At 31.3% G+C, this 21,190-nt stretch overlaps 2 protein-coding genes across 2 annotated transcripts in view; one reads left to right on the top strand and one right to left on the bottom strand.

Annotated features, from left to right (window-relative positions):
• The window catches only part of LOC134701641 (general transcription factor IIH subunit 1-like), a 32,510-nt gene extending 21,178 nt beyond the window's left edge, over positions 1-11,332 (bottom strand). The window contains exons 1-8 of the mRNA XM_063562774.1: positions 11,230-11,332; positions 6,783-6,939; positions 6,160-6,361; positions 4,781-4,877; positions 3,603-3,671; positions 2,379-2,472; positions 1,153-1,302; positions 486-565 (exon numbers count right to left, since the gene is read on the bottom strand). Of these exons, the coding sequence (XP_063418844.1) occupies positions 486-565; positions 1,153-1,302; positions 2,379-2,472; positions 3,603-3,671; positions 4,781-4,877; positions 6,160-6,361; positions 6,783-6,939 (849 nt within the window). The 5' untranslated portion in view covers positions 11,230-11,332. The remainder of the gene's footprint in view (positions 1-485; positions 566-1,152; positions 1,303-2,378; positions 2,473-3,602; positions 3,672-4,780; positions 4,878-6,159; positions 6,362-6,782; positions 6,940-11,229) is intronic.
• Positions 11,333-11,350: 18 nt separating this feature from the next.
• On the top strand, positions 11,351-20,587 carry LOC134701640 (ciliary microtubule-associated protein 3-like). Its single transcript, XM_063562773.1, has 6 exons — positions 11,351-11,495; positions 13,474-13,622; positions 15,269-15,367; positions 16,813-16,949; positions 17,675-17,801; positions 18,347-20,587. Exons 1-6 carry the CDS (start codon positions 11,489-11,491, stop codon positions 18,413-18,415), a joined length of 588 nt encoding a protein of 195 aa, XP_063418843.1. The 5' UTR covers positions 11,351-11,488; the 3' UTR covers positions 18,416-20,587.
• Positions 20,588-21,190: the final 603 nt, after the last annotated feature.

Genomic DNA, 21,190 nt, shown 5'->3' with positions numbered 1-21,190 from the left:
ATTGCAAAACTATCAAAAAACTTAACTGTTGAAAAAATTTCCCACTTTACCATGTCAAGGATGTTCGCTAATCTTGTTATTGGAATTTTGTCTGATGTTCGTAACTCTGTGGTTTTATCAATGTATTGCCAAATTTTAACCCCTAAACCCGACTTTTGTTTTCAATTTTTCTTCATATAGTTTTAAAAAATCCATATTTAAAAGTCTTATAAAATCCTTGTTATTTTCTCATAGTCATAGTTTTTGAAAGAAAAAGGATACAATCATAAATGAATTAAAATCTACAGAGAGTCTTCCCCGGCAATTTTTCAATGGCTAAAATCTCAAAGACAAGGACACAGTTATCAATTTTTTCTGCTAATTCCATTAATCATACATGTCATATACTATCAATTTATGAGTCTTTTCAAAAAAGCTAGTCATTTTGAAACAGATTACGAACATCCTCCACAGAAAATGTTTTTTTCTTTTGACAAAATACATACTTCCCCTTGAGACACATCAGCCCCTGCCACCAGATCTATCAATGGATCACTCACGTTCTTCTCAATTTCATCAGAGATTTCTGTAAAAAAAACAAAAAAACATGCAATTTCAGAATACTTCACTTTCGTCATTTCATGCATTTATCATCAAAACATTGGTCAATATAACATGATTAACAAAAGGGTGGGATGTTTTGGAGCTAGTGTGACGTTTATTTTTTTTATAGAACTAGTACAGTTTTGTTTAGGTAACAGCTGTACCCTGACTCTGGGTGCAAGATTTTCTTGCTGTGTTGAAGACCCATTGGTGGCCTTCTGCTGTTTTCTGCTCTTTGGTCAGGTTGTCATCTCTTTGACAAATTCACCCCTATATGTAACATTTTTACCTATTATGTCCTATTGTTTTGTTTACACATCATTGTCAATATAATGGAATTTGATGTGTCTTGTCATACAAAAGACATGTTTTGCTAGCTTTAAAACCAGATTTAATCCACCATTTTCTACATAAGAAAATGCCTTTACCAAGTCAGGCATATGACAGGTTTTTTTTTCCATTTTCTTCAAAGTTCAGTTTTTTTGGATTTTACTCTTTTTCATTCTCAATTGTATGATATTAAACAACAAACAATTATCAAACTGGACTGCACTTCTATTAACAACTTACCTTTTTCGTCATTTTTTGCACAATCTGAGAACATTTCAGCTTTGCTGATATTTGTTCTGTCTCTGTGAAAATAATGTGATTGGAAGAATCGTGTCCAGAATTCACTTTCTGACAACTGATGCGGAACATATTCTAGATGTTTCTTCTTTACTGAAAAATAATCTATATACATAATGTGGATTCAATTTTTTTGAGGGTATCAATTTTCGTGGATTAAGGAAAACTTGCATGTTCGTGGATATTTAATTTCGTTGTTTTCCTGTACCCACGAAATCAACGTAAATTGTTATCCAACAAAAGAAAAAGGAATCCACAGTATATTTGACATACAAATAAAGTGCCTTCCTGATTAATTTATTAAAGAATCATAAAATCTTGCAATATATATGAGGTCAAATTAATTAAACTTGGGAATAAGACAACAATTCATTACAGAGTTTATTACACACATCCTGTCCCCTTTCACCAATGTAACCTACTGAATTAGACTTATTACCAGTTTTGTATAAACATGAGCAACATGAAGGGTGCCACATGTGGAGCAGGATCTGCTTACCCATCCATAGCACCTTAGATCACCCCTACTTTATGGTGGAGTTCGTGTTGCCTAGTCTAGTTTTCAATGCTGTGTTTTGTGTACTATTGTTTTATTTGTGGGTCTTTTTCTCCTTTTTAGCCATGGCTTTGTCAATTTATTTTTGACTAATGACTTATGTCCCTCTGGTATATTTTCCCCCTTTTTTAAAATGAGAACTTTATCAAAGCTTGTATTCATCAGGTCAGTCTACTTATCTACTGTTCAATGAATTTTTCATTACTCTTATAGCATGTATAGTTCAAATGCTTTTTTTTGTAAGGGCTATTCCATTAAAATGTATGTGGGACAAGTGGGAGGGTAGGAAGGGAAATTAAATTATTGAATGTGGGGCGTGGGTCTTTTATATGCTTCTATTACCATTTAAAAAAAATTCTAAAAAATGGTTCTTGGTTGTAGGGATATTTTTTAAATCCCTTCCTACCTTCCCACAAACATTTTAATTGAATAGCCCTAAAGTAAAAGACTTGTTGATTTCTGTTTCCTTTAACTTGTACCTATACATCTTTCCTGTTCTGAACCATTCACTCTATTTTCCAGATATAAGGCCATATGTAAATTGAAGGGAAATTTATAAGTTATAAAAGTTTTGGTCTAAAACTAGCGTCTTTAGTTTTTCTCTCATGCTTACCCATTGGATATGTTCTAAAAATAGATTCTATAATATCTGTAGTCAGGTTATATTTCAGACCATTGCAGCCATCTGTCTCTGGTTTAATATCTGCCTGTAGGAAAATTTAGAAATTTTTCATATTACAAGAAAACTCATAAAAATGTTCAATGTTTTTTTAATTGTTTAAATCAGGATTACAAATTTCAGCATCATGGAAGTACTCGATGGTTAAATATCCTAATCAGAACACTGGTTCCTTTTTTCCCCCACATCAACCAATCAGGACAAAGTAGGAGGTATGATAAGGGCAGTTACCTTGGTTGTGTTCAATATTGTAGCAGATAGTTTAGCCACTATATCTTAGATATCTATCTTTGTTGTACAATATGCTATGTAGCTAGCCTATCAAAATGACGTCATTAGTAATAACATATTTAACACCATTTTGGGTTCTCTCATTAGCATGAATTTTTTCAGGCTATCCAGATCTACTTAGCGGCTAGGCTACCTCAACAATCAATATCCAAAATCTATGTAGTGACAGTGATATTTTTTGCCTAAATTAGTGGAGAATAAAGTCTTTTTATCCTGGAGAAGAATATAAATTTGAAAAGAAAATGGCTTAAAATTATTCCAAAAAAGACAATTTTTTCCCCAAACAGTGCTGTCTCAGTAGAAATTGTGCATGCTTAGAAACTGAAAAACACTCATTTAAACATTTTTCATGCCTCAAATGACTATATTTGCAGATTTGAGGGTCTATTTATGTATCATCACTGACAAAATAAGGTCTTATTTTAAAGCAGGGTTTGACTTTTGAAAATGGCTCTGTAAATTGAAGTTTTAGTCTAATTCATGGTTAATTTAAAATTTCCCAATTTGATGAAAATGACGCATATTTACCCAATAAAAAAGGGTAGAGGTAGTTTTGAAAACAGCCAACAATATCACTCAGTGCTACATAGCAGAATCTCTACAATATTGAATGCAACCCTGATCAATGAAATTCAAAATTTTATTAAATTCGCAAATAATTTTAATTCTAATGTTTTAATCAATAAACAAATAAGTTGATATATATGGTTTCATTTTTAGACATTTTAGCAAACAGTATTAAATATCATTACATACAGATATTTCACCTGTTTGAAGAGTGAAAGAGTTGACAGCTAAGTTTTGTACAAGTGACATAAAAATTACTAATAAAAACCTGCATGAAAAATTGACTGTTTAAAAACTTACCAGAAAAGCAGCCGACACTCCTACCACCTGATTTCCTTCTGATTTTGTAGAAGTTGACTTTGACTGCATCTAAAAATAGAAGTAAACTTAAAAAATATTAACTGCTGACCATACATGCCATATTATCGCTCTCAATCGAAATACAGAGCCTGTTTTACCCTTTGCTTACAACAATCTGACAAAACTGGTCTACTTTCCATACTTTCTGTTCATATAATTATTTCATCAGCCAATGAAATGTAAGCCTTTAAATTTTTGAATGAACCAGCATGTATCATGTGTATCATTACAACAAAACAAAAGGGTAACAAAGGTCTTTAAAACAGAATGAAGAATAGAGCATTGTCATATGACTGTGGATTCATAATAATTCATATGATACCAATGTTCAAGGGTTCTTAAGGGTTTTGTGGCTACATGTGAACCATGAATACAAAAGTTCAATGAATGAAATTTTTTAATAGGTTTTGTGTGCAGAGATTGGCCAAACCACAAAATCAAAGACCCATGAAAATGCAAGTTTTCTTCAATCAACGAAAATTGATACCCACGAAAGTAAATGAATCCACAGTATTGCCAGGGAAGGGTAGACACAGTATCTAATTAATTGAATAAAAGAATAGTGTGACCATGTGTCCACTTTTAAATATGGAAGAGTCAATGTACTAATTGAAACCTAACATAAAACAATAAAAAGGGGCATAACACAAGAATGGTAAATCTGATGCAAACCGAATTCGAACTCATTCTTTTTTGGTGGTGAAAAGCATTTTGTATAAGTTTCATAACATTTGGTTGTGGCACACTTAAGTATGAGTGGGGAAACAGATTTTTTTTTAATTTTTCCATTTATAAAAGGACATAACCAAATGACCAAAGAACAATGAAGAATGATGAAACAACCAAATTTGAATTTGGTCTGTTTGGTGAAGATAAGTATTGTGAAAAAGATTTATAATATTTGGTAGAGGCAAACTAAAGTTAGAGAACAGAAACCTATTCATGAACGTACAAATGGACTGGCCAAGGTTAGCCTTCTTACCCAGAGGTCACTGGGGCATGTGGGGCATAAAACCCTCTTTTGCACTAGATGTAAACATATTTCCAAACAGCACTATCATGACTATGGTTGGTCTGTAAAAGTGTAAGATGAAAAACACATTTTTTTTTATACATACCTCAGCTCTTTGAGCCCAGAATTCATCAGAACTCATAACTCCACTGACCACTAAATCCTTATATAACTGAAATATTTCTGGGTTATCCTGTAGTAATCTATAAAATTAATTGCAACATCTGTATGAAAAGTAACAATATTTTATGAACAAGCATAGTCTATACTGGCACTGATTAATAGATTGCTGATTCATTTACTGTAAATTCAAAATTATTGCGTGCATTTATTATTACGATTTTGTCATTTTAGACTTAAATGCGATTTTAATTTTTACAAGTTTTGAGAAAAATCCTGTTTAATTCATATTAAATATTTCAAAATGCGAGTTTTAATTATTGCTTTTACAACTCTGTCGCATTTTTAGCAATAATAAAAAACTCGCAATAATTTCTGAATTTACAGTATATATTTATATATTTTGATATACCCCGGAACTGTACACTTATTATCATTAAACAAAATTATGTTCAAAGCGCTTTTCTGGATTTACATTCATGATGAATGTTCAAAGTGGAATATTTGAAATCCAAGAATGTAAAAGAACTAAATCCTTTAACATGGTTAAAGGGGCAAAAACCCTATATAACCTAACAGTTCCCTAAAAAATAAGCCAAATCCATCTGTTATGGTCAACAAATAAAATGATGTTACAGTGTTGAATTGTTGTTTTCATTTGTTATGGTCATTTAACCCTTCTAAATTTAAGAAGCTCCCTCAATTGTGACACTCATTGTCTCTGATAGTGGCATACAAAAATGTCTTTTTCTCTGTACAATAGTTGAACCCTATCACAAGATAATGTGCCAATCCCAATTCTTAAACCTTGCCAGTACATGCAGTAGTTGCCTTTGTTTGCCTAAAGTAGTTCTTTGTATTTGTTCATTATCTAAGATAACTATGGTGCAAATTTACAAATTTGTTATGTCAACATTGTTTTAATTGTTTCTTTAACAATTGTAACAATCATGACAATGGCACTTTGACTGTATCCGTTTTCTTCACTGATGCTTCTTCATGCCTATTCGATTATATATGGAAGAAAAATGTGTAACCAGTTGAATATAGAAGTTCAGGATGAAACCTAGCTATTTCCACATGGAGTAGATTGATTGATTTTTGGTGTTGTAACGCCACTTTTAAGCACTGCATTTAGGCTATTTTGTGGCGGCCAATCAAAACTGGCCGCCACAAAATAGCCTAAAGTTTGGATTGGTGGAGGAAGCCAGAGTGCCTGGAGAAAACCACAACCTTCGATAGGAAAACTGACAATCTGACAATTCTAGTCAATTCAGATGGGATTCAATCTCACATGGAGTAGAGGCATTACAACAAGATGAAGATTATCATGATTATATCTACTTTTAAATAAAAAATAAAAACCTATTTTTCTCTTCCAGCTCACTGTTGAGTTTTCGTTTAAATTTAGGTAACAGTTGTAATAAGAGTTCTTTGACTGTATCCCTGTCCTTTACTGCTGCTTCCCGCCCTTTAGGATTGTTGAAGTGGAATGTGTTCGCACTTCCATCATGCATATTTAACTGTAATTGTACTTTCTCTTTAGTATCTGGTGAAATTTTCTGAGCTGAAAAAATATAATAAAATATTTTACATGTTTTATTTTTATTTGATAATAATAAAATATTTCATTTTTTATTTGATAACTTATTTGTTCATTCTATGAAAACAAGATAATGATGTATGATTGCCAATAAGACTAAAAGACCAAATGATGAAGAAGCAAGTAGCTATTGGTAACCATACTGTTTTTAACAATGAAGATCTCATTCTGTTCATTTATTTTAAAATTTACATGCATACATGTATATTATTTATAGAGGACTACTAAAGCCTGCCTTCCTATAGAAAATTAAGTGCCTGGACACAAAATGCTGGATGACAGCTTGAGCTATCTAATCTTTGAGGCTTGATGTCTGAATGCAGGTAAATGACTAAGATAACCAGTAATTAGTAAAGTATTCGAATGGTAACTCAAATTTTCTCACCTTTGATATCTGAGTATAAGTAACTGTAGGTGAAGTTACTTTTGCTACCTTGCATCCACCCAACTCGTTCCCCCATCATGTACAAGTTTCCTTCGGTTTTTTTATTTTTGACATGGTTTACAATCAGTAATACTTCTTCTGACGATCTCCCAGACATCTGAAATAAAGTTCATTGTCTTGTGACGATTTTAAAGGCATACAATACAAAAGCAAGGAAAAAAATGAACATACCAAAAAATGTACTTCTATAAGTATATTATTACTTTTAAATTGCTTCTTCAAGAAAAGAATATTACTTGTGCAAGTAGTACCCCTGACTGTAAATTTCATAAATAAATCTTTTTTTATTCTCAATATAAAAAAAATATTGGCACGGAATCATTTTTAGTATGGGGCCAGATTGGCATGAAAGCACACAGGCAAACAAGTGTTTTATTTTTTTACTATTTGCAGACCATAGAGCTACGGATTTTTCCTATTTCAAAATGTTACGAATTGCGACCAAGGTTTAGATTGCACTTATTTCCCAAAAATTTATTGTTTATTGTCCATGCATACATGCATACATGTACAAATGTAGCTTGTCAATATATATGCCAGTCTGCAAATAGATATACATGATATAGGAAGATAAGGTGTGAGTGCCAATGAGACAACTCTCCATCCAAATAACAATTTATAAAAGTAAACCATTATAGGTCAATGTACAGCCTTCAACACGGATCCTTGGCTCACCCCACACAAGCTATAAAGGGCCCCAAAATTACTAGTGTAAAACCATTCAAACGGAAAAACCAACGGTCTAATCTATATAAAAAACGAGAAACGAGAAACACGTGTAAATAACAGGAACAATGGTTTTACACTAGTAATTTTGGGGCCCTTTATAGCTTGTTGTTCAGTGTGAGCCAAGGCTCCGTGTTGAAGGCCGTACTTTAACCTATAATGGTTTACTTTTTAAATTGTTATTTGGACATGTTGGATGGAGAGTTGTCTCATTGGCACTCACACCACATCTTCCTATATCTATAAACAAACGACAACTACTGTACATCAGATTCCTGACTTAGGACAGGTGCAAACATTTGCAGCGGGATTAAACGTTTTAATGGTACCAAACCTTCTTCCTTTTTCTGAAACAATAGTACATAACATCACAACATAGAAAAACACATGATAAAATATCAATTGGAAGGCTTAACTCAATCAAAAAAGGTAAATTAACACACTATAAACGAATAAATTTGATCTGCGATACCTCAATGCAAATACATAGTTTATAAAATATTAGGGACAAACAATCAAGGCCAAAAAGTAAACAAACAAGTCCAAACAAAGCCATGGCAAGACACCACCGTGAAATACTTAATAACCCTTAGAAAATAATCACTTTTGAAAAAAAAACGATTTTCATTATATACACAGGGTAAATGAAAAATAACTTTGTCGTTTAAGGTATATTAATCTGAAAATAACATAATGACATGTATGAGCTACAGCTACGCAGCTACCTTTTGTTATGCCTATGGCGGGGGCATAAAAATGTGGAATGGACCAACACAACCAACCCCAAAATTGGTGTTTAGTCAGAGCTCCAGATAAGAATTCACAAATTGGGGTTTTTACCCACCATTTTCTTATATAATTGGGTGATAAAGTTTTTTAATTGCATTATCAATTTCAATTCACCCGTCAGGTTAATATCAAATTGGGTTTTTCACCACCGAGCTCCTTAATGTATTGGGTTTTTTCATCGACACATGTACAATATTGAAATATTTAGGCAATATCAACCCCTTTTTTTCCCATCTATATGTTTCTTTCTTTTTTTAACTGTTTTATTTGGTTTAGAGTTACATGTATGGTGAGGGTTATTTGCTAGCTGTTTTATTTGGTTTATTCACTGAGGAGCAATTGTAGGTTTGAATTGTGTCCCATTTCAATACTTTTGCCAGTTTTGTATTTTCTCACAAAAACGGATATGTGTATTCACAGGCACTCGTCTTATACCTTAAAGTTTATATAATAAATTCTGAGACCAGTGCCTGTGTGCATGGTTTGTATATTCCGGCATCAATTCTAACCATAAAATGAATAAAAAATAGTATATAAACTCTTACACTTGAATGATTTTGTTTTATTCAATTTACATAAATCTGGGTTTAGTTGACTTTTATTTAGAACCTTTGGTTTCTGATGCTTTATCATTTCGTAATTGATTTGGCCTTTCACTTTTTCCAACTGATTTCGTTTTTGATGAAATTCTGTGTTTATTAGCGATGTTCTCGTTATGGTACGCACACACGCCCGTGCGTTCGATGGACGTTTCCTTAAAACACTGGCTGAGTCTTGTTATCATCATAACTTTCCCTCAGCTTTTCAAAAGAAGCCGAAAACATGCTTCTATTCAATATTTTTACCGGACATTCACTTTCGTTTTATTTCAATGTATGTTATGATAAATCCCGAGCAATGCGAAAATAATATGACACCCGCTAATTGGAAAATAAAATCAACGGTACCAATTTTGTTGCACCAGATGCGCATTTCGACAATACATGTCTCTTCAGTGATGCTCGTGGCCAAAATATTTGAAATCCAAAGCTTATATAAAAGATGAAGAGCTATAATCCAAAAGGTCCAAAAAGTATAGCCCAATTTGTGAAAGGAATCAGAGCTTTGCACGAGGGAGATACATTCCTTAATTTATAATAATTTATAATATTTTGTAACAGCAAATTTTAATAACAAAAAAATCCGTATTTTCATGCCAGTACCGAAGTACTGGCTACTGGGCTGGTGATACCCTCGGGGACTAATAGTCCACCAGCAGAGGCATCGACCCAGTGGTAGTAATAAAATCAACGGTACCAATTTTGTTGCACCAGATAAACGCCGAGAAGATCGAAATGTTTACAAAAACACGTGTACCTATTGAGCAACGGAAAACTCAAACAGGGACCCATTTCAGTTACTTGATGCAGGGATCTATTTTTAGAACGACAGGAAATTTCCAATTATAAATATTATAAAAATAGTTTACGCGACGACTGTAAACAGATAAGGGTAAATAACGCAAATGCTAGCCAATAAAAGGGTTGAGAACTCATGGTTTTGGCATATTATTGGGTTTTCCGTTGAATTAATTGGGTTGTTGAACCCTTCAATGGACAATTGCATTGGGTTTTCTATTATTTGTATTGCGTGATCACGCAAATACGCAGCTTATCTGGAGCTCTGTTGTTTAGCCAAACAAGGATAGTGACACTAGTATACAAATCCTTGGCCAAAATGACATACATGTACAGTCAATTTGGTTCATGGACAAACTGTATCGAAAGCCTTAATTATTGACAATGTTGTCTACCACTATATTTTTTTCTTTTACTGTTTAGACTTTTGTCTTTTGACTGTTTGAAGCCTCTGTTCTAAGTAAATAAAATTGAGAAAGGAAATGGGGAATGTGTCAAAGCTAAACAACCCGACAATAGAGCAGACAACAGCCGAAGGCCACCAATGGGTATATAATTTGGAGTTTAGTATTGCATCCATTATCACTGTACTAGTATAGATATTTGTTAAGGGTCCAGCTGAAGGACGCCATAGGGTGCAGGAGTTTCTTGTTGCATTGAAGACCTATTGGTGACCTTCTGCTGTTGTCTGTTTTATACCTTTATACCTTTATCTTCGAGTCGTTACATAAGCCAAAGGCTTCTACTGACCCCTCATCTTGGATTGTCGTATATGATTTCTCATCTCATAATAATATATTTCATGTATTTATATATATAATATATTAAACTTATCAAAAAATACTTATATTTAGGTGTGCACAGCTGAAACAATTAACACGAACATATGAATTTATATAGGTTCCAATTTTCGCCATTTAATGCAGACTTAAAATTATTCAAAGTCTTTGCCGTCACCGTTAAATCTGACAGGTTATTCCACTGATCCACTACTCTAATTGAAAAAGTATTATAAATAGTCTATGTGTGGTCTTACACTGTTTTTTAAAAAGTTTTAATAAGTGACCTCTAGTATTCTTAGATGGTGCCAAAGTAAATAGGCTCATCCAGTCGATGTCATATAAACCATTCAACGCTTTGTAGACTTGTATCATGGTCGGGTTGTTGTCTCTTTGACACATTCCCATTTCCATTGATTCTCTATTTTATCTGTTGCATTAACATTTGTTTGTATGTGAACTTATGTATGCCAAATTGAATTTTTATTCAGTCTAGCATCCTACAAATAGAACCAATAATTATGATAGCATATAACATCAGACATAAAAATACAGATACATGCCGGCAACTTTCTTGCAAAGACTAAATTATCATCTTTATAGAAGATAAACAGATAAAGAGGAGGAGAGGAAACAGAACCTCGATAGACAAGAAATGAAGATTTTGCTAAAAATATGATGTATATAGGAACTTACTTTTTGCTTTGATCTTTATTCTATTTTGAATGATCTTTTTTTTTTCTTAACTGCGAATAATAATAATGTTGCGACATCTGCCGCACTCCGTCTAATTTACGACAATTAAAAAACGGAAAAAGAATAACGGTCATGCGCATTTGCATAGCAACATTGATGCCAGTACTTAGCAAATAATAAGATAAAGAAGAATCACATAAGAAACCACGATTTTATTGATATATCAGCACTAATCTGGTGTTCAAAACAACCATTAAACATGGAAGGTAACAAATAAACGGATGAATTATACGAAGAATGTTGACAGGCAGTAAAAATGCAATGCCAAATTATGAACCTGTTTTCAAGACCCTTATTTTGACTTTTATGCAAATTTGTCACCCTAAGATATCCTAAGATCACAAATTTCCAACAAATTATTGTATCACAATTAAAAAACAAATGTGATGTCTTTATCATGCAATGAGTGATTGTCGCATGGCGTCAAAATTTTGCAAGCAAGCTCAGTGTCATTTCTCTTTTTGAATCAGCTGTAACCGATTACATTTTGCAGTGTTATCAGTAATCATGTCATTTCTGATTACAAGTAATCATATTGTAATTGATTACATTGCAAAAAACAGGTGTAATCATGATTACTTTTAGATTACTTAGCGTTTACTAGAGTGATTCATATATATGCTTACTTGCTGATTACAAATCTTACATACATGTATATGAAAATAGTTTTTGATAGGCAATATGAAGATAAGAAAATGTAAAGCATGAATGAAAAATCATGAATCTGTGAGTGTGACATGTAAATACATCTCTATTTGTTGGAGTAAATCTGAAAATTTATATGTAATTTCAGAATTAATATACAAATGTTAGACCAAATTAAAATATATGTGTGGTTCCAGTTACCCGACCGACCCTAGTTAAAAAAAAACCAGACCCTAGACTTTAATAATTGAAGGATTGCTAGAAGCTTAAGGTGGTACCTAACACTACAGGGAGATAACTCAGCTTTACGTTTTAATTACGTTGTGTTGTTTTAGGGAATATTAAGCTTCTCAATGATCAAAATTATTGCCTGTCAAACTGCTATATAACCAGTGTAATTTTTCTGATAAAATGGTTGGTTAAAATTTTTTGAAATTTTTATATTTTTGTCAAAAAATTAAAGCGTCGAAGTCAATACTTTGTCAAAATTTTATGAAAATTAAACGAGCCAAATTAATTTTAGTGAAGGTGTTGGGTACATCCTTAAAAGAAAAAGAAGAAGTAAATTTTGCATGCAAATCAACATCACATACATGTACAGTTATAATTAACATCTATTTTCTTACAAGATGTATACACCTAATTGCTATTTGGAAATCTGTCCCTCACCTAGAATCTGCCTGTTTAAACTATATTAAATTGACGTCATACGACAATCACTTTTCCATTGAGGCGTCAGATATTTTGTATTATGATGTCAAAATTTTATGGGAACCTGTCTGTGATGTCCAGTAATTGTGGACAAATAGTGAAAGGTGTATTGCAGGCATGCATGGACAGATTCAATGATAGAATTATCCATTGCGAAGAAGACTTTGCATGCAAATCAACACCATAAAAAGATTTCACAGACATCCATTATATGTCAACAGATTAATTCTCTATTGAAGAAAGTACATAATTTTGCAGAAACTTTGCATGCAAATCAATGTCATATTATCACAGACACCCATTCCTTTCAAAATCTATAGTAAGCATTGACTTAAATGTCAAATTGTTCTAAAAATGTAAAGAAATATTCAAATAAACAAAAAATATTGTAAACCAACTTATTTTTGTGGAATGTTCTATCTGTCTCGAATCACAGCGATTTATTTTCATGATGTTATGATTTTATTGATGTAAATGTATAAATATAAGAGAAGATCTATGTTTAACATATTTCACATTGAGTTTATATGTTCAAATTATTTTCTCTATGTTGCGAAAATGAGTTGGTTAATGACAATAATCAAGGATAACTTTTTATATATTTTTACAATTACCACATGCCTTTCAAGGACTATAGTTCACTACAATATCTGTCTTTCTGTCATTTGTTAACATGCATTTTTTAATATTGATAATAAAAAAAAAGTAAACTGAAAAAAGTAAAATTTTCATGCAAATCAACATTACAGACATCTATTTCTTAAACTTGAGAATTAGATTTTATATTTTATTGGACAAAACTTGTGAATTTGATTTTATATATTTTAGTGGACAAAAAACCATCGAAAATTTCGTTTATGACAACTCTGGATAGGGAGCTGTTCCCAATCAAAATGCCTCGGAATCGGTTTGGGAATGAAATAGCACCTTTAAGAGGAGCACCACATCGAGGCCCTGGTTGTTATGAGAACGAAGATGTAAGTGTAAATAAACTCATCGTAGATTATACCAGGATTACGTATTTACGCCAGAAGGGTGTTTTGTCTACAAAAGACTCATCATGTTTTTAACTTTGCTTGATTCTTCTGTATCATCAAAGATATTTAACTGAATTAGTAAGTTTAACCTCAGATTTCTTTGGTCCTGTATGCTTACCTTTGAAGTTGTAATTAAACTTAATATTCAGAAAAATTGTTATTACAGAAATGAACTGTACCACTTCTGCAATAGTTAAGGAAATATTATTCATGCATTTCTTTTAAATTCTAATGTACATGAAAATTAAAGTGAGTGATCTATTGTTGAATTATCGTGCATTTGTATGTGACTGAGTAACATATGATTTGTATTCATATTTATTTCCAATTTTTTTTTAATTGCAATTAAAGCTTAAGGTGGTACCCAACACTTTCACTAAAATTCATTTGGCTCATTTAATTTTCATAAAATTTTGTCAAAGTATTTACTTTTACTCTTTTACAAAAATATAAAAATTTTGAACCAACCGTTTTGTCTTAAAAATTACACTGGTTATATAGCAGTTTGACAAACCCCAATTTTGATCATTTAGAAGCTTAATATTCCTTTAACAACACAACGTAATTAAAACATTTAGTTGACTTTACAGAGTTATCTTCTTTTTTTGATGGGAATTTGCCCCAAAGTGGGTCAACAGGTGCAAAAAACGTCAATTTTGCCGATTTTTCACCCCTTCTCTTGACCCAGAAGACCCAGGGTTGCTGGTTAAGGTATCCAGCTGTAGCCTGCGTGTAGAGTGGACCCTTGTGAACAAATAGACCCCAACAGTTGTTAGGTCGGAGTGAATCTGATGTTGATTCATTGGTCTACAGAAGGTCATTTGGACCCAAAATACCGAATTTCCCGATTTTTGTCGATTTTTTACTTCGGATGGACCCAAAACCGGAAGTAGTTGTTTCCTATGCGTATTTCAATAATAATAATGATCAGTAGTTATATGGCTGTGGGTTTGCACTATCTTTGCCAGTTTTATGCCTCTGAACTTCTTGTGTAAGATACAGATGTGAAGCCTACCCCTCCAGAAAACCGAGTTTTAGCCAATTTCAATTTTCCAAGTCCGTATTTGTGCTCAAAATGCTACTTATACATGAGAAACGTGAATATGGATTGCCTCAGATTGACGGAACATGCATAACTTTTAAAATAAGTATCATAAAGTGGACTTCTAAAAGTATGGAACGCCATTAGAGCCAAATAACGGTTATTAGGGTCCGCCCGTCAAAAGACGGGTACCGCATGGTAAGGGTTAATATGGCATGTCAAAAATGTATCATTGATATTTTGGAAATCACACTAACTACTTGAGATACATGTAGTTGAACCAAACCAACAGTTTAAAATGAAAAAAAGCAAATTAAAAACAGAAAGAACAGTGCTTTTAGTGCAAACATGTCAAAAAAGTATCAACTATGAGGCTATTAGTATTAAATAATTTAAGTTCTAATAAATTAGTAAAACACAAGAAAAACATTATTTTAATAATTTCAACTTATATTGTAAAGACTCTACAGTACTCTAGTCAGTAGCTAATATCCCTTGATTGAAATTTTGTAAATGTTTTAAAAATTGTCATTTTTGATTGTAGAAAACCAATTTTATTTACCAAGTAGACACAAAGCTTTTAAGCAACAAAGGTTATTCTATGGGAGCTAGAACAGGACCTAGGATACGCAGAGATTTTGTGGTAAGTTTCAGGGTTCTCACTAAAGGTGAGTCCTCAATGCTTGGAGCACAAAAATCATGCTTGAAGCATGAAATCCAACATTTTGATTGGTTGATTTTGGAGTATGAGTACAAAAAGACTCAAAAGTTTTATGACTTCAAGGCTAGGACTTACCAAAATCAGTCTGGACTCATCTTTTTTTTAAATTTTGTGATTCCCAAGATGCATTAGAATTGTAAATATGTGTATGAACTGAGCACATATATCATCATTTAATATCAAAAAGTAAAAAAATAATCAGAATTTTGTGTAATTTCCTTGCTCTATTGTATCATTCTGACTGAAACTATATTAATATATATTGAATTGCATCTTCTGACTGCTGGACTCACCATGGAAAAAAAATACTTAAAAAGACCTCAGTCTCTGATCCCATGAGTTTGTTAAAATAAGCATAAACATTGAAAAAATATAATACCTTTGAAAATTTAACTACATGTAATTCTTGTTCTAAAACAAAAAAAAATCATTTCATGTCTGGAATTTTTTTTTTGATAATCAAAATTTTTTTTATTAGAAAAGGTACATGCAGATTAACTGAAAATGGCCACCATACATGGTATTGATTGATTTACTGTTAACTTAATGGTAACTTAATCAATGCCATTAAGTAGTATTTTGTAAATTTTTGCTCTATTTCTGCTGGTGTTAGAACAGAGAGGTTAATATCTTCTAAAGAAAACAAAAAAGGATAATATTCTAACTCTTGAAAGAAACTGACAATTCCATGTTAAAAAAACAAAAAATGAAAAATTGCATTTAATTGGACCTTAATATTAAAACAGCCTTTCATTATCATCATGGTCATCTGTCATCTTCCTCCTTCTTGTGGTCATCATGGCATCATCATCATCTTCTGAACATTGTCTCTCCTTAAAGTGTTGATTATTTTATTTTTATTATATTATTATATCTGGGACAACATCCCTAATGCGCCTCAAAATAAGGAACTCAAAAGTCATGTGTAACATATTGGACATTATTTCTATTTTTTTCAAATGACTGAACTTAACCATTTGTTGTGATTTAGACTAAGGAAAGTAGAGGAGCATAGAATAAATGTGTAAAAACTAAGGAGCTATTAAATGTGTTCAAAGTATTAAATTTTCAAAGAACTGCTTGTGTTAAAAAGGGGATATTTTACCACAAGCAGCCGCATCACAAAAGGATGTTTGGGGTATGCTAATTTACGGAAAAAGTAATCTCACTTCGTACCCCGAAAATTTAACCTCATATGTGAAAATGTCACAACTTAAAACCTATCATACATTGTACATATCCAATATGGACTGAGCTACATTTAAAAACGTTACCATTACCGCCTATGTAAAAACAATTGAAGATTTTGACCCATCTATATTGAACTTTTTGATACATTGTAAGTTAGGTTTATGTATTTTTTGTAGTTTAGAACACCTTGTCCAACAAGCTACCAGAAGAACAACACAGATCTTCAAACATTTGAAACAGATAATAAACCATTTTTAGTCGGAGCAGACAGATTCCCAATATACAAAAGAGATATTGTAGATGTATTACCAGGGTAGGTAAATTAGAACAGATTTTTATGTGTAATTTTTCCTCCTTAAATTTATAGACTTCTTGGTACCAAACACCTTGAAAATTAATTTGACTCGTTTAATATTCATAAAATTTTAACAAAATACTTACTTTAACCTTTTGATAAAAATATAAAAATTTCAAAAAACTTGAACCACACACTTTCTCTGAAACATTTCATTGGATGTACAGCAGTTTGACAAACATCAATTTTAGTTTTTGAGAAGCTAAATATTTCCTAAACAATACAATGTGATTAAAACATTGATTTTACAGAGTTATCTCCCTTTTGTGTTATTACCACCTTGAACACTTAAATTATAATTTTAGTAAATTTGCAATGAAGAGAAAATTGAGAAAATATGCTTCACGTAAAGCCGTCATAAAATGATAAATTAAACACATTTTCAAGAGATAATGAATATATATAAATGTATACTGCGACCTTTCACTTAAAAGTTCCTTTCAGTCAGTTTGAGATTGTATTGTCCAATTTAATACTTCAATGACCTGTATGTAGTATGTTTATCAAATTTTAACCTTGGTTAAACTGTGTATGATTAGATGATTTTCTTTTTAGGGAATTATGATTTAAGTTATACATGGTAAACAAGTAACACTTACAGATGACTTATTCTTATGTGTTAGTTTGTCATGATTTATATCATTATCTTAAAATGTGTTATGAATTCAATTTTACATCTACAGGGCTGGAACATATGAACATGAAATACCAAAAAACAGAAAAGTACAGTGGCATCAATCCTTTGGTGGAACACCCATCTTAATGCCTTCAATTACCGTACAGAGTACAATCAACAAAAATACAGATAAGGTAAAAATACAGTGCTCTATAAAATGTTTTAAAAGAAGTTTAAGTTAAAGAAGAGTTATCCCCCCTTTGACAGCATCAATAGTTGATTTTCATATCCTACAGTGTATCCAAAACTCTGTCTGATCCAAAAATCATTTGGTTGGAATATAGAGGGAAAAAAATCAAATTTCTCTGAAACAGTTTGGCACAGACTGATCTTATTTGTAAAAACTCATTCAAACCATAAATCCTAATATTGATGACAGAATTCGTTATTACCATATTTATCAATATTTAATTTTACATTTTTATCCGTGAAATTCATTAAGTGATAATAAAAATTGGAGAATTTTTCCTTGATGACAACCACTCAATTTAACATAAATGATAAGAATGTTGAATTTTTACATTTCGTTTTAGATATTTTAATTTTTATTTCAATTGAAATTTGTTTAATATGCATATTTAATCTTTTATATTTCAAGTCAACCAATAGAGTCTTAAAAAAGGGGTGAAACTTAATTTCATCTAAAATAAGAGTGTATATTTTGTCTTTGTTTTTTCAGTTGTACAGTACAAAAGAGGAACAGAAATATCATAGAAAACTGGCGTACCTGAAGCTGTATTATGAATGAACTCCTTTGTCAGACAAAACCAAAACAAATATTTGTAATGTCAAAAATGTAATGTGGAACTTTGACTCTTTAAGATAACAGAGAAAACACAATTGTTATTTCTTTTTTATTTTGTTAAGTTTTACTTGTACATATATAAGTATTTAGACTTTTAAAGTAGATATTGGTTGAGGGAGATAAATCTTTAAATCATTTATGCGTTTGTAAAAGTCAAGTTTCTTAATGTATTTTAAGCCCTTACCTGAAACAGATCTAAAATAATCTATGTAACCTAGAAACCTAGAATCTATTTGAGAAAATGGTTGACACAAAAGTAAAAATGATTTAAAGAGTCATTTCCCTTATCCTAGTTCTACCCTCTTAATTAATTTGAAAAAAACCTGGTTAAGATTTGATTTTTTTAATGTCTGTGATATTTTACAATCACCATTTTTGGGAGAGTTGACATGTGATAAATGAATGAGTGTGAGAGATGTTTTGACTACCAGAAAAATAGTTACAGTGCAACCTGCCTAATCTGACACCTGAGTATTCCAACAACCTGATTTAACAGACACATTTTCATGATCTGAAAATATGCTTATAGTTTAATTTTTAAATTGTTATTTGGATGGAGAGTTGTCTCAATGGCACTCACACCACATCTTCCTATATCTATTATCCTTACAGAAAAAAAAGAATGAGTATTCTGACACTCTGATTTATCCAACCTTTTTTTCTTTTCCCCCAGTGTGTCAGATAACACAGGTTACACTGTATTTGATTGAGGATAATAGATGTTGAATTCACTGTTGAAGATTCTCAAGTATTATGGGTAATTTCACTATTTTACAACAACATAAAAATATTTTTTGTAGCTTTTGATGTATATTCATTGTCAACCAATCACATTTGGTGTATGCTTACCAAGATTAAATAATAAGATTCTGAAACAGTGAATTGTTGGTAAATGAATGAAAGATTGCATGGTTGAAAAAGGGAGATAATTATAGAAAACATGGGTGTGTGAAATGAAAGTTAGTATGTACATGTGGTTTTATGAAGTTTTTTAAAATGTGGATGTTTTAGTATAAAAACGATGATACCATATAAACATATAATACTAGGTTTTTACATGTTTTGAAGATGATAATTTTACCATATTTTTATGCATATTCTTGGACAAGATTTAATTTGTACATACATGTATATCTGACACTCTATATATATTTGTTTGGCCATTTATCCTAATTTTGTGAAATTATATGTTCATGAATACATTTTAAATCTGATAATCTTTACACTAAGTTTAGAGTGGAATTTTAGATATTTTGTCATCATATAGTATTTCATTTCTTAGAAAAGTGCAAATTTTAAATTTAAACTACAAATTGAATAATGGTAAATCAGAAACTGAATCAATACTTATTTTTAAAGATTTAGTGAATCTGATTTTCTTACATTTTCATTGGTAGGTAGCAGGTATGGAGTTGTCTCACCCTTTTACTGTAATTGTTCTATTTTTTTTATTTTTTTTAAGCTTAATTTTATCCTTTAAGATATCAAGATAACATTATATACATATACAGCAAATATTTGATTATCTAATAACTAATCAGGGTTATTGTCTAAATTTCAATCTTACAATATTAACTTAATCCTATAGTGTTTCAATAAAGGAATGTATGATACATTGAACTTATATCAAATAATTAAAGGTATTCAAAATGTAAGCATTTGATAAATTAGAAAAAATCTGTCAATAGTTTTGTTCAATTCATCTTGAGAAAGAGGAACTAAGATTACAATAAAATGATTGATCTCAAATCAGATATTCAAAATTTAATATTATTTAGAGGTGAACAATGAATTTAAGAAATATATACAACAGCCTTATTTTGCTTTTTCAAAGATTTTTTTTGTCAGCACAAATAATGTTCTAAATACATTTTCTTATCATATGTATCACCTAAGAAAGCTGAAAAAGTTGATAAAGCATGGCAAATATGTTATTGATGTAGAGCAGACATCTTGAAAGGTCTGTTTAAGGTATTCCCTCTTTTTATCTTGAATGTAATTTATAAATGAGAGATAAAATTACTTAAATAAAACCTTCATTGGCTGATTTCAGGACAATAATGTATGATTGTTATATTTTACACATGTGATGAGAATAAAACTTTGAAATCATTATACATGTTTTCTTGTATTTGTGTAGTTTCACATATAATGCAGATATATTGATATTCTAGCACTGTCTGATTCAAATGTAGGCCCTGTTATTAGCCTACAAGGATCTGACAATACTCCTTTCTACATGTTGTTTTGGAATTCTATGGTTTTGCCATAATGATAAATACTGTCAAAAAATTTGAAAACTGAACTTTCATCAGTTGATGTAATAATTTCTAGAAAGGATAGTTGTACATATAGTGTTGTCAGATTCTTGTAAGCAAAGCTTGGACATTTATGGCGAGCCAAAGTGGACAAAAAGAGCTATTTTTTAATATTAGAAAATGATTTTTTAACATTAAAAAATAGCTCTTTTTTGTCCACTTTGGCTTGCAATAGACATTGGATGTGTATTTTATTGTCTCCCCTAGTAACATGCTGTCTTTTATTATGAATGAATTAAGCATATCTTATGCAACTTATAAATGCAGAAAAATCATTAGCTTAGAGATAGTATCTAAGTCTGTTTTATTTTCTCCTGGTACAACAAACCATGTTTAATAACACTATACTATGTCTGGAAGAAAAAAATGATATTTCAGTTGACACACACCTATCCAGTAC

Source organism: Mytilus trossulus, unplaced genomic scaffold (assembly GCF_036588685.1).
Source record: "Mytilus trossulus isolate FHL-02 unplaced genomic scaffold, PNRI_Mtr1.1.1.hap1 h1tg000247l__unscaffolded, whole genome shotgun sequence".
NCBI classification, from domain to species: domain Eukaryota; kingdom Metazoa; phylum Mollusca; class Bivalvia; order Mytilida; family Mytilidae; genus Mytilus; species Mytilus trossulus.
This window is presented reverse-complemented; position numbering and strand designations above follow the sequence as displayed.